Source organism: Delphinapterus leucas, chromosome 1, assembly GCF_059928025.1.
Source record: "Delphinapterus leucas isolate spDelLeu-1000000601 "Yukka" chromosome 1, BTC_Dleu_Yukka2, whole genome shotgun sequence".
NCBI classification, from domain to species: Eukaryota; Metazoa; Chordata; class Mammalia; order Artiodactyla; family Monodontidae; genus Delphinapterus; species Delphinapterus leucas.
In genome coordinates, this window is record NC_143129.1 from 172,546,762 (window position 1) to 172,561,158 (window position 14,397).

General features: G+C 39.3%; 1 protein-coding gene across 3 annotated transcripts in view; it reads left to right on the plus strand.

Annotated features, from left to right (window-relative positions):
• Nucleotides 1-812: 812 nt before the first annotated feature.
• Nucleotides 813-14,397, plus strand: part of HNRNPR (heterogeneous nuclear ribonucleoprotein R) — a 60,227-nt gene continuing 46,642 nt past the window's right edge. Inside the window, exons 1-5 of one of the 3 annotated variants that reach the window (XM_022551812.3) lie at nucleotides 817-937; nucleotides 4,152-4,320; nucleotides 6,561-6,679; nucleotides 7,232-7,339; nucleotides 9,956-10,069. In XM_022551812.3, the coding sequence (XP_022407520.1) occupies nucleotides 4,164-4,320; nucleotides 6,561-6,679; nucleotides 7,232-7,339; nucleotides 9,956-10,069 (498 nt within the window). In that variant the 5' untranslated portion in view covers nucleotides 817-937; nucleotides 4,152-4,163. Of the gene's footprint in view, nucleotides 938-4,151; nucleotides 4,321-6,560; nucleotides 6,680-7,231; nucleotides 7,340-9,955; nucleotides 10,070-14,397 lie in introns of all 3 variants that reach the window. The other 2 variants (XM_022551811.2, XM_022551814.2) reach the window with 2 other exon arrangements.

Here is a 14,397-nt window from a genome sequence, read left to right on the forward strand (position 1 = left end):
GGAATGAGCCCTTTTCCTTGCAAGGCTGCTTTGGTTTCGTAGATGCATACATCTGCCCTATCTACCTTGTGAATATTCATTAGCTCCAAACCCCGTGAAGAAAGGTCTCTGCTCTGTCATTTGTAGGTAACATTGCTCTTGAGAAACGCCCACTTTAGCGATTTCCCTCACATTCTGAGCTGCTCCCAATGATGTGTGGAAGGGAGCCCGGGAGTCAGCTTTCCGAGCGTTCCATGGGATGATTTTCTACACGAAGAAATTCTCCAACAAAACAGACGAGCCAAATGCTTACACCGTGTTCTAACTAGCGCCCAAAAGACGACCAAGAGGGAGGCCGGACCGCGTGGCGGTGGGCGTGTCTGGGGCGAACGCCGGCGGCGGCGGCTCCCGGGGGGGATTACCGGCGCTGTGGCGCCAGCCAAGGGGCGGGAGGGCCGCGGCCGAACAAGCCGGTGCGGACGGTAGGGGGCGGGGCTCCGGAGGCAGCCTACTTTTTCGGCCTCGCGCCGGCTGCAGACGAAGAGGGAGGAGCCTCGGCACCCTGGGCCTGGAGCGCCACGGCTTCGCCTCCACCCGGGGCTTCGCCACAGACCCCTTTGTGTTCCTGCCCCCGCCCCGGAGGCGCCCCAGCCGGCGGCGCTGAGTTCCCTCATTGGCTCAGCCGACGGCTTCATCGATTGGCTCCCAAGTCGTCCGGCGTGGTGCGCCTCTTCTCGCTACTATTGGTCGTCTGAGCTGCTCCTCAGGCCGCCGCGCGCGGTGATTGCCCGGCCGCTCGGAGTCCCTGGAAGCAGTTCCGGGAAACCCCGCGTGCTGCCGGGATCGCGTCTCTGTCCATGAGGGGGGGAGGGGGTGGCGCGCGCGCCATTTCTAGTCGTTTTCAAAGCGCCTCGCGCTGATTCTCACGGGCCAGGCCGTCGGCCCCAGCTCTGCCCCGGTGAGTCTCGCGCCGGCCCGCGGGGGGAGGGGCCGGGAGCCCCGATCTGACCCTACTGGGCCCGGCCGGGGCACGGCGCCTTGTCCCCAGTTTCGTTTTCGCTCCGAGGCCCCGGGGTGGGGGTGGGGATGGGCTGGTGGCGGTTTCAGCCTCGTCCGGCCGCTCAGTTGAGGGCCTGACCCAGCCGAGGCGCCTCCTCGCCCTCGCTCATCCTCCCCCCGCCCCTCCAACCCCCGGCTCGCGGTCCGGCCGGCCCGGCGCCCTCCGCGCAGGCTGCCGGGCCGGGCGCGCTTTTCCCGCCTCCGCCCGCTGCTCCACGCGGCCGGGCCGGGCCGGCGGCCTGGGGCGCCCGCGGCCCCATTGCTTCTCCCCGCCGGAGCCGTCTCGCTCCCGTCTCTTCCGGCCTAGCCACGAGTGGGATGTGTTGGTGATTCGGACCGACATGGGGAGCGGGTGGGCAGAGGGCGGGATGCAAACCCCGGGTGACCTGAGCCGGGAGAAAACTTTTGTGTGAAGCAGAGGCCAAAAGGCTGGTTTGTGTAGGAAGCCTCGCTCCCCTCCTCCATTCTGCATGCTTCGAGTCGAGATTTGAAGGAAAAAATGACTACTAGAGGCCATGAAACTTAGCCTTCGAGCGGCGCCTGAGATACCTAATTCTAAGACTGTCGTAGGCGCACTAAATTGGAAAGGCGATTCTTTTTCTTCTGCGGTAGAAACCGTAATTGCCAAAATTTAAAACTTGAAGCCACGGGGCTCTTGAAGGGTTCAGTCCTTTCACACTACCTGTTTCAGATTTTTGCTGTCCTCCGGAGGCTGAATTTATGTCTCATGAGTCAGTCGTAGGTTAAGGGCTTGACACTTCCTAAGCCATGAGATAACCGTTAGTCTTCATTTCGTTGGTTCTTTTAAAGCCGGTCTCTTAAATGTGAAGAATTTTCACGAGATGTTCAGAAAAAATCAGGGAGGGGCTAGTGCCAGACTTCCCAAATCTCCCAGGAGTCCTTATTTAAATTTCTACTTTTCGCAAAAAAGTTTAGATCAAATGACTTAAGTCACATTAGTGTATTTGCTGCATCCAGAAATATGGTTTGGCTGTGTGGCATCGTATTGAATACACACAAGAGTTTTAAATGGTCTCATATGACATGAAAGTCTTTTTTAAAATGAGCACATTGTATTTGGCTTGAAGAGAGCTTTTTCCTTGATCCGAAAGGTTTTATTTTCTGGACTCTAATAGTTGTACGTTTTTGTTGTTGTTAAAGTTTACAGATTTTTTTTGTAAATTTCAAACAATTTCAGAATCAACTTGTAGAGAGCCTTTGCAATGGATGGTAGTCATAAATGTTTCTGTCTTGTGCTTAATATGCAACTTGTCTTTTTGCTTTACACATACTTAAAAAATACCACCTTAACAGATGTTCGTTGAACTTTTCTGTTAAAATTTGCTTTCTTTCTGTAACTAATAGTATTCCAAGGTGCAATACTGCAAGGGTCTTGTGATACGGAGAACTTCTGAGTTCTGATGATCTTATGGTCGTATTTGGGGGTGGGGGAGCATGGAAAACTCTATGTTCACAAAGATGTTTTGGACTTTAGGATGCATCTTTATAGAAGTAGGTTGTATTAATCAGTAAACTATTCATCTTAAACTATAAGTAGTTTCTTGATCAAAAGTACCAGTTTTGAATGTTTTTGTTTTTGCCAGTTCATCAGAATTTGAGGCTTGCCTTGAGAAACATTTATCCACCCAGCGATTAACCATGGAGTCTGCGTCTGTGTAGACATTAGAGGGCTACTAAGTCTTAATAATGTTTTGTAATCGTAAGAAGTCATGATATTGTTTATCCCATTTTCAAAGTAACCCTTTCTGCATTTTCCTCTCTTCCTACCCTGTATTACCTCCTTCTCAGTCTTCCTCCCGTTTTCATTAACTTCAACTAAATATCGGTGGACTTTGAAATGAAGTTGTTTTAAGTCGGAAAACTGCACCTGGTGCATTTGCACAGTGTTTTGATAAGCAGTCTGGAGGTGTGGTTATCTTACGTATGGGTTTTAGTGCTTTTTAGGAAACTTGTATTTTCTTTATAGCTGACTAGGTATCTTGAGTTTCATCAAGAAAAGTAGGCTTTTCCTTGAAATCCATCTTCATGTCCTTTATTTCAGTATTCGTTGCAATGTCTTTATTCTGGTGCTTATTACCTTCATCACATTATAATTTCACCGCAGACAAATGCACTTTAACTTTAATTCCGTCTTTTGAGGAGGTAGTATAGAGACTGGCCTTGTATGGTTTTATTATTTAATCTCTTTCTTCAGGGAGTTGATCCATTTCAGCATTACGTACAGGTTGAACACCCAAAATGATTTGGGTAGGTTAATCTGAGACATCTGACCTAAGTTTATCCTAATTAGGTAATGTTTGTTGAAACTATTTGGAAGAAATTAGTTATCCGTTCTAAAATAGTTTTTTAGGTTTATTTTACTGATATGAAAAATTCAGTATACACTCATGATTTTTTTTTTTTTAAGAAGCAACCTTAACTATAGCTCACGTTTTATTTTATGTGGACTTAAAACAATCATTTAGCTTTTAAACCTGGTCATTTTTTCTTTTAAATCTGTGAATGGGAATAGCAAATTAATTTTAGAACAAAAATTAATGTCAAGTTGTGTTTTTTGTTTTGTTTTAAGTGAGGCGGAGAAAACCCAAATCACCAGAATGTTGAACTAGAGACAACAGGGCATTTATTTCACACCTATCTTGGATTTGAAGCAGAGCTAGGAAAATTTGAAAGTCCTTGAACCTTAAGTTGTCTGTGGGTGTTCATTCTGTTTTTAAACCAAACTTTTTAAAACTGTGTAAGAATTGAGAGCTTGAGGGGCTTTTTAGGATTTTGTGGTGATTTGTTGATAAGCTCGTCAGGACACAACAGCTGCTTTTGTTAATCAGTGATTCTACCTTAAGTAAATTCAAGCCTTTATTTAACCTAGTGTACATGAAGTTCCTTAAATAACACTTCCATGTACATTTTCCATGGTTTTACAGAATTATTATGCAAATTTAGGTCAGATACATCAGAAAAGGCATCATAAAATAATATTTTGATAGAAGTTATTAGCAGCATGTATACAAATTAGTTTAGATAAATCATGCATTGTCCTACAAACTAGTTATTTCTGGCTTAATGTAATATAGCTCCTGAATTTTTTCCAGCAGCATAATAAAATGGCTAATCAGGTGAATGGTAATGCGGTACAGTTAAAAGAAGAGGAAGAACCAATGGATACTTCCAGTGTAACTCACACAGAACACTACAAGACACTGATAGAGGCAGGCCTCCCACAGAAGGTGGCAGAAAGACTTGATGAAATATTTCAGACAGGTATAATATACATTTCTTGTTTCTGACTGGTTATGAAAGTGAGGGCAAACCACTTTGAATTTTATAGACTTTTTTTAAGGTTAAATATTATTGTTTCTGATCTATATAGAGCTGAATGTTACTTTCCCTTCATTGAGGGCATATTGGGTTTGACTTTGATATTCTTATTTCATTATTTCAAAGCCTTCTTAGTGTTGAATATGCAGTCTTAGTTGTTTCAGAACAGTACATCAATTTGTCTTAGATTTACCATCAATTAATATATATGTTTCAGCATATCAAATTTTACATTTTTTCTTAATCTAAATCAGTCATCATTTTGCTTTTACTTTTCTACTTTAGCTTCTTAAAGTGATTGTTAAAACAGCTTAGGTCTGATTAGGTGGCATAATAAGAGGACTAGTTAGACTGTTTTGTCTGAAATGATAATAAATGTCAGACTCCTTGAGAGTTTGTGGCCTGTCTAGTTTCTAACAGACAGAAATCCACAACTCTCAGTAATTTGGAAGTGTTTGGTTTGTAACAGCTGCTTTTTTTTTTTCTTTCTTTCTTTTTTTTAAATCTAGGAGTCCCATGGTTAAGTGCTTAAGGAAATTTGAACATTTTAATATGGTGGTTGTAAGTGGTTTGAAGTTCTAAAGAGGGAGAGAAATATATCCCCTTAGGAAGTGTTGTTCATAAATAAATGTGTCCTCCCCCTTTGGGGCCATAGATGGAAACTTTCTTCCTCTGTGTTTTGTGTGCCTATCCAGATTCTGGGAGAGAGAATTGAACTGTCTCAAAAACGTGTCTTAAGTACCGTAGTGACAAATATCTGGGGTTTTTTTGTCCTTAAAACATTTTTTTTTTTTTTTTAATCTGAGAAGCTCAAGATAATTTTAGACATTAAAATGACTTCTCAAAATGACTCCTGGGTGATGGTCCCATTTGAAAATCAGTCCTCAGGAACTTTCTGTGACATTCTGCCATAGAGAATTGGCAGTGATCTGCTTCGAGATACTCTCTTGTAGAGTGTTCTGTTACTGATAAGAGGCTGATGGTTTGGGTGTAGGGTTGGATTGACAGAACGGACTGATGGGTATCCTGAGTTGTGTCTTTGGGTGGTGATATGGAATATTCAAGTAGGGAAACTCCAGTTATTTAGGCATGCTCATTTTGAGCTCTTAAAACAAATCATGGCAAGTTTTTTAAAAGTAACCTCGCAAGTGACAGTATTTATTATGGAGTAAAGTTCTTTTTGGCTTTACCAAAATGGAGTCACTTTTGATGTTAGTTCATATGGATTTGGGGGTTTTAATCTGCCAAATATTTCCATTTTACTTTGGATCAATTCTGAAATATATTGAGAAATATAAAATTTAACAGACTTAAGAAATTAAACTTAGTAAATGTTCTGTGTGCAGTTAAATATACTGTATATATATAGAATGCAGTGCATATATTTTCTGTATAGTTTGCTCGTTAAGTCCACAGTAAAGTCCTTTTAATGCCATTTGCAAAAATTGTCATTGACAGTGTTGTGAATGCCACAGCATCTTTTAAAATCTCATTGTGACACTTACGAAGAACAAAAAAATGCCTTAAAATATGACTTTCAGAATTGATTAATCAAGCTGCACTGGCATTTATAGAAAAGTTTAAAATTATGCCTTTCCACATTCTGACTGCAGCAAAGTAGATGTTCAGATAAATAGATGAATTTCATTTTATCTTAGGTGTTAAGGAGGGAAAGCCTGTGACACTTTTTGGAGAGTGGAAAGAATTATTTAGTAAAAGAGGTTCTCTTATTTTTTTCCCCACTTCTTGTGTGGTTAGCAATAACTCCAACAGTGCATGTAATTTGAAGGTTGCTCCTTGGGAAATACAGTGTGTTCTTATCACCCTAACATAACTTGTTATATTAATGCTTAATCTGTAGTACAATGTGTACATCAGATTTAACTTCTGGAACTTAAACGTTTTGGGGAGTGGGAAATGGGGTTAGGATTTTTTTGGTTTTTGGGGGGATATGGGGATTGAAATTTATGTTTATAGGTGTTGACATTTTATCTTTTGTTTTCATATTTGTACTCTTGACCTTTCTGTATAGTATTTGTATAGCTGCCTGTATGCATATAGTTAAATGAAAATGTAGTTAGTGATAGTATTGAATATAACAATTCTTGATTAAACACTGATAGCACAGTTTAGATTATCCCCTTTGTTGCAATAATGTTACCTCTTTTCAATTTAATTTTTAGGCTTGGTAGCTTATGTCGATCTTGATGAAAGAGCCATTGATGCTCTCAGGGAATTTAATGAAGAAGGAGCTCTGTCTGTACTACAGCAGTTCAAGGAAAGTGACTTATCACATGTTCAGGTAAGGTCATTATTCAGAAATGTCTTTGAACAACTAATGATCTGAAATTATTTTACTGTTACTTTTTTTCCTGTGGAGGAGTGGTATTTTTGTTTCTGACTACCTCTGCTTCTTTTAAAAAATCAGCTTAAAGAAAAAATGATCTACATGGCAGAGAGTTTTCAGAAACACAAGCATAAAGTAAAAGTCTCCCACTCCTTTGTAATATTTTTGGATTATGTGGTCCTGTTTTATTATCTTGGAGGGAAATAATGTTGGTGGGAGGAATAGATTCAGGACACCTGGCAAAATAGCCCAGATACATTTAAATATCAACCAATGGAAGACTGTTTTGCCAGTGTAGCAGGTAAGCTCCCCGGAGGTCTTGTGTGTCTTAACTGCTGTTTGTTCCAGTCTGGCATGTAACAACCACTCTGCAAATATTTGTTGAGTGGATAAATGAGTAAATATTTTGTTAAAATTCTGGTCTTCTGAAATTTAAATTTAATTATGTATTTGACCCTTCATCAATTCCTGGTGATTCTTTTTCATTGAATTACTTGGCTGTTCTAGAACAAAAGTGCATTTTTATGTGGAGTTATGAAGACCTACAGGCAAAGGGAGAAACAGGGGAGCAAGGTGCAAGAGTCTACAAAGGGACCCGATGAAGCAAAGATCAAGGTAAAACTTGACTTGGATAGTTGCAATGAAATTAAATTTAATTATGAGATCAAATGCTTCTTTTCATGTTTCCTAGAAGCAGTTTTTTTTTTTTTTTTTTGCGGTACGCGAGCCTCTCACTGTTGTGGCCTCTCCCCTTGCGGAGCACAGGCTCCGGACGCGCAGGCTCAGTGGCCATGGCTCACGGGCCTAGCCGCTCCACCGCTCCACGGCATGTGGGATCTTCCCGGACCGGGGCATGAACCCGTGTCCCCTGCATCGGCAGGCGGACTCTCAACCACTGCGTCACCAGGGAAGCCCTAGAAACAGTTTTTATTGCACATAAAAAAAAAAAAAGAAAAAGAAAAACTAGTGTTTGGAAATGAGATAATTTAGGGAAAATTACATAAGAAGAATTTTAGGGGCAGACGTTTAATTGTATGTTTGGTGAAAATTCCTAAACATACTCTCCCTTATTCCTTGTTCTTTTGGCTATGAATGACATTTATTGATACTTCCAATAATAGTTTTTTAGATTGATTCAATCATGTCTCTTCAGTTTCTTTCCAAGTATTTTGTGCCTTTTCTCTTGCTGAAGAGGTGGTTTTTTGGTTTGTTTTTTTTTTACGGGTACGCGGGCCTCTCCCTGCTGTGGCCTCTCCCTGCTGTGGCCTCTCCCGTTGCGGAGTACATGCTCCGGATGCGCAGGCCCAGCAGCCATGGCTCACGGGCCCAGCCGCTCCGCGACATGTGGGATCTTCCCGGACCGGACCGGTGCACCAACCCGTGTCCTCTGCATCGGCAGGCGGACTCTCAACCATTGCGCCATCAGGGAAGCCCTGAAGAGGTGTTTTAATAACTGCTTTCCTTCTTCTCAGTTTTTATTTACTTCAGTTTCTTTGTTTGTAAACTGGGAACAGTAATAGTACCTACCTCATGAAGTGTGAAGGTTAAAGGAATTAAGATACGCAAAGTGCTTAGAGTAATGCCTGGAATGTAGCGAGAACAGTGTAACTATGAGCCATTATTATTATTACTATTAGTCTTTAGATAAACTGAAAGGTGAATATAGGGCTTTTAGTCAAAGAATTAAATGGATATTGATGTTTTGCTGCAGTGATAGACTTTTGAGTTTGAAATAGTTAATTTATTTAATGTTGAAGTTTGTCCAATTTTACGTTTTAGACAAGAAATATAGTTTCTATCATGTAACTAGCTTATATAAAGCTCCTTTGTACCTTTTTTCCCTCATCTGTAAAATGGCACAGTCCCATTCTTATCTCTTTTAACTAATAGATGAAAACTCTATTTGCTGTAATGGTTGTTTTTTAAAAACTTACTGCTGTTCACTGGATAGATCTGTATGATTTCCCTAAAGCTGACTATTTGCTCTTGAGAAGGTGCATATTATATATGTAATATGTGTATATTACATATTATACAAGTAATGTATAATATGTAATATCTTTTGTGTGTGTTCTATATTACATGTATTTCTGTGGTTAAAATAGTCAAAGGTAGAAGAATGGAGAGTCTAAGGTAACTGGAATCCCGGGGTTCCTCCAGAGATATTTTTGAAAACTATTGAACTTGGTGATGTCTAAAGTCTCTTGCTGCTCTGACATGCTGTGATTTTAAAAACCTGAAGTGTAAAATTCTCCTTTCTAGGTAGATTCCATTTCTTTTTTTCCATGTGTCTTTGTTCTGTAGGCCTTTCATATGAACACAAACCCTTAAGGGCAAGGACATTATCTTCTTTTCTGTGATTCCTCTTAATACCTAATATAAGGTTGTGAGGAAGGTTGGAAATCAGGAAACATAGTTTGTTTTTTGAAACCTGAGAGTATATTCATTTGGTAATTGCCAGATGTTTTGAGTCTGTGCTGTATGAGAAATGGTCTGGTTTTTATGGAGCTTATGGTATAGCAGGAGTACAAAACAACAGGATTAAACAAAATAAAGGTTAAATTATTTGAGTACAGTAGAAAGAGTAGGATGATGTGAGAAATAGTAAATTAGAGAAGTTGCATAAAAGAGCTAGGACTTCTGCTTTTTTTAAGGATAGAGAACTTTGTTAGTTGTATTATGAATTTTTTATTGTCAGTATGATACGGACTCTCAAATCACTTTGATATCCTTTAATGCCAGCATCCTGACTGGAATTAATACAACCTTTCCACAATGTTCTTGAAAGGGGATAGAGAACATTTCATTTGAAAAGAGTCACTGGATGTAAGTATGCTACGTAAAGGGAGCAAATAAGGAAAAAATCTAATTGACATAGAGGGGGTGCAAAATGAGGAATACTGTGGTACATAAGTATGAATAGGTAGCCTGGGGTCAGCTTATGTCGAAGTTTTAGTAATCCTTTCCCCTTTTTTCTGTTCTCATAACAAAAAAGTGATGTGTGCTTGGAGACTTAACTTGCCTGCAACTCTTTACATTAAATGTATGGAAAGGAGAAGTAAAAGTCAACACGTGTGAGAGGAACCAGTGTGAACTTCGTGATTTTTTCCCCCTAACTAAAATACATAACCTAAGATGTTAGGGTACCTTTTGGAAAAGATTTATATTTTGATTTGTGTGTGTATGATATTTAATATTCAACTATAAATAATTATGTATAATTATCTTTAGGCCTTGCTTGAGAGGACTGGTTATACCCTGGATGTAACCACAGGACAGAGGAAGTATGGTGGTCCTCCACCAGACAGTGTGTACTCTGGCATGCAACCTGGAATTGGAACAGAAGTAAGTGTTCTTCAGCTGTTCGCTGAAATCTTTCCAGTTTGTAAATAATTCTACCTATTGTATGATGGGGGAAAAATTGATTTTTTTCAAAGAGCTATTATTATTTTTTTGGATATCCATCTGTATTTTGCTGCCATCATAAGTAGGGATAATCATGTGACTGGTAGATACCCAAACACTTTGTAAAGGAATGTAGAGTTTTTGGAACTGGCTACTAAAACTATGCAACTAACAACACACCATTTTAGGTCCTTGGGGTGAGGTTATTAAGGAGAAACAGTTGTTTTATTCTGTTTTATGTCAGGAATTTTGAATGGTGCTTGTCCTCCCTCCTTGACCCCTCCCCTTCATCACATAGAAGATACTCAGTGTTCACAGAGAGATTTATTGAAGGGAGTGGGTTGCACAAGGGAAGGGATGTAGAATCAGATAAAAGGTTGAGCACATTGGTCTGTACTTGAACAAAGAAGGAATCCGTCCTCCATCTGTGCTTTCATGGAGGTCTCTTCATATACCTTTGTGCTATAGCCTATTCTAATCCTTTAAATGGAAAAAACTGTGTGCCAGAAGGTAAGCCCTGTTACTGCACGGACCTTTTCTGTTTGGTGCCTAGCGTAGTGCCAGGAGTATAGTAGGCACACAGTATTTGACAAATAATTGGTTATGGTTTTTTTCTTTGAGTACTGTAATCCTGACTTCGTAACTTAAAATTTAAACTAGGTTAAATGATAATCTTACAGGATTTTCTTTAAAACAAAGTGATGGCAGTAGCTTCCTTAGGTGACGATGTCAGTTAAAATATTTAGGAGGTATTATGTATCTCCTACTTATATTAGAATTCTAAGAAATCTTAAAACTTTACTCAAACGTTGTCAATGGCACCCTTCTAAAAGCTGAAACTTAACTTTTCAGGTAGCCAGAAGCAAAGATTATTATTTCTGGTTTGTGAATTGATAAATAAAGACATCACCATTTAACATAATACTTTAGATGTATATCAGAGCTAATTCTAATTATGTTCTCTGTATGTAGAATGTTCTCTGTATGTAAATGTTTACAGTTATTGGTCTTTGTTCCCTGAACTTCTTTTATACGTTATTACAATTAATGTTCTGTTTCTTAATATTTAACATTATTAAAAGGGCTCTAAGCATTTTTGTTTTTTGTGATACCTGTATCAGCTACATATGTTTGTTTTGAGTCTCAAAAAATTACTTAATGCTATATAATTATTGATAGAGTTGGGATTGGGACTCTAAACCGTCTACATTCCTTACAGAAGAAAGTGTCATTGAAACAATGTACAAGTGAATGATATCTTCAGCCTTTCACTCACTTTTGTCCTCTCATTAATTCCCCTCTACCATCCTTTATCTTTAATGTTCTATTTATGTTGTGACCCTTTAAAATCTACATTTATATTTTATTTTTAAACAGTATGGAAATATAGTTCAGCTTTCTTACAGGGACTCCTACACCATATGTATTTTTTTCTAATGGTTTTAAATTTTGTTCCTGGCATGAGGATTTTTTTTTTCCCTTACCTTAAGCCCTCATATAAAATGAATAAAAATGGAATTGATGCTTTGCCCTTTTTCTTGTTCTTGAGGCAGCTTGAAACACTTCCAAGAGGAGAATACATTTTGAAAAAGTTATCTGTAGTATACCATGTGATATCCTTATCAATTATTGCTACATTTTCTTAGTTTTGTTTCTTTGACTAATTATAAAATCCTTAGGAGTAAAAATTGTATCATATGGTTCTGTTCTTCACAATGTCGAATATAGCCTGGTGTAAAATTAGTTGGTTGTATCTATCTCATAATTATAAAAATAAACTTTTTTTATTAGATTGGTTTCATTAATGAGCTCTTTAATGGAAACTTGTTTTATCTTTGCTTTATGTAGATAAAGAAAGAGTTTGCTAGTACTTTAAGATTTCACTGGAAGTATTTGAACAATTTGATAGAGTAAACTTTTGAGTATCCAATTAGAAACAAATAGTATGCTAATTGTAAAATACGTATACATTCTCTTATACTGCACTCCCTCTTTAGCAGAAAGATGCGTTTTTCTGTATGCTAGATATCATTACATACCGCAGATATGGTTGCAGCAAAAATCCCTATATGAGATCACCAGCCTAAGCCACTATTGTCAAGCAGTTTGTTGCAATAAGAGTGCAGTGTAAAAGTTTGGATTTCTCCCTTAAGTTTAGATTTCATGAGATTTGGCCTATATGTTTTGAAAATTAAAGTTTTTAACATACTGGGTTGATGATAGGTTTGGTACATAATTGGGTTTAATTGGTGTCATATTGATGCTCTAAGGTTTGGGTTTTTGTTCTTTTATGGTTCATTACAGTTACTAAAAATTATTAGCTCTTTCTTTTAATGTTTTATTTTATTTATTTATTTTTATTTTTGGCTGCGTCAGGTCTTCGTTGTGGCACTCGGGCTCTTCGTTGCAGTGTGCGGGCTTCTCTCTAGTTGTGGCATGTGGGTTTTTTGTCTCTAGTTGTGGTGAGCGGGCTCCAGAGTGTGTGGACTCTGTAGTTTGCGGCACTTGGGCTCTCTAGTTGAGGCGTGCGGGCTTAGTTGCTCCACAGCATGTGAGATCTTAGTTTCCAGACCAGGTATCTAACCCACGTCCCCTGCATTGGAAGGCGGATTCTTAACTACCGGACCACCAGGGAAGTCCCCCAAAATTATTATTAGCTCTTGACTGAGGAAGTTGAAATTAGGGTCAGTACATGAGACTGACATTATTAAAATTAAGCTATGAGAAGACTACGAGGTTTTATCTTTGGATAAAATCTACTGTAAAGGGCTTCCCTGGTGGTGCATTGGTTAAGAATCTGCCTGCTAGTGCAGGGGACACAGGTTCAAGCCCTGGTCCGGGAAGATTCCACATGCCGTGGAGCAACTCTAGAGCCCAGGAGCCACAACTACTGAAGCCCGCGTGCCTAGAGCCTGTGTTCCGCACCAAGAGAAGCCACCACAATAAGCCCGCACACCGCAACGAAGAGTAGCCCCTGCTCACCACAACTAAAGAAAGCCCAAGCACAGCAACGAAGACCCAATGCAGCCATAAATAAATAAATAAATAAAAATCTACTGTAAATTAACCCTATAAGTGAGTACTCATTAATGGACATAGTTGCTAAGCATTGACCTTGAGATGAGAAATACACAAGAATGATAAGTATCAATTTTGAAATGCGTTTTTTTTTTTTTAGTGTGCCTTGGCTCTCAGACTTAGTCTGGTTATTGTATCTTTGTATCCTTTTTTTTTTCCTTTTTCTTCCAGTTTTATTGAGAAATACTTGACTTACAGCACTATATAAACTTAAGGTGTACAGCATAATGGTTTCACTTACATATATCATGAAATGATGACCACACTAAGTTTAGTGGGTGTCCATCATTTCATAAAATTAAAGAAATAGAAAAAAATAATGATATTTCCTTGTGATGAGAAGTCTTAGGATTTACTCTCTTAGCAACTTTCTTATATAACATACAGCCGTGCTAATTATATTATGTTGTACATTGTACCCCTAGTACTTTTGTACCTTTTGCCTACCTTCATCTAGTTCATCCTCTCCTCAACCCCGCCTCTGGTAACCACAGATTAATCTCTTTTTCTATGAGTTTGTTTGGTTTTGAAGTACAGTTGACTTTCAATACTATGTTAGTTCCAGGTGCACAACACAGTAATTTGATATTTCTGTAGTTTCAAAATGATTACCATGATAAGTCTAGTTACCATGTGTCACAGTATCTTTGTATTCTTCAGCTGGTATTGTAAAACTGTTTTAATTTGTTTCCATTGACAAATGTAATCTCTGTGGAGATCATGTCTATGTAATAAACTCTTGTTTAAAGAGCATAGCACTGATGATCTGTGGAGGAATTCAAAGGAAATGGTAGATTGGGATCTAACTCTTTGGTGTATTAGCTAGTTGAAGTGTTAAAGAACCAGTGTATTTAACAGACCTGTAAGTATATGACTTTGTAGCATCTGACTTGAATTACATATAAAGAAAAGCTGCTGTGTTTGCAAAATAGTGAATAGGAGCTGGATAATGGAACAACCCTAGTAGATAATCAAAAGACATTGTTGAGGGACTTCTCTGGTGGTCCAGTTATAAAGAATCTGCCTTCCAATGCAGGGGATGCGGGTTCGATCCCTTTTTGGGGAACTAAGATTCCACATGCAGTGGGGCAGCTAAGCCCGCACGCCTCAGCTACAGAGCCCGAGTGCCGCAAACTACAGAGTCCACGTACCCTGGAGCCTGTGTGCCACAACAAAGAGCCCACGCCGCA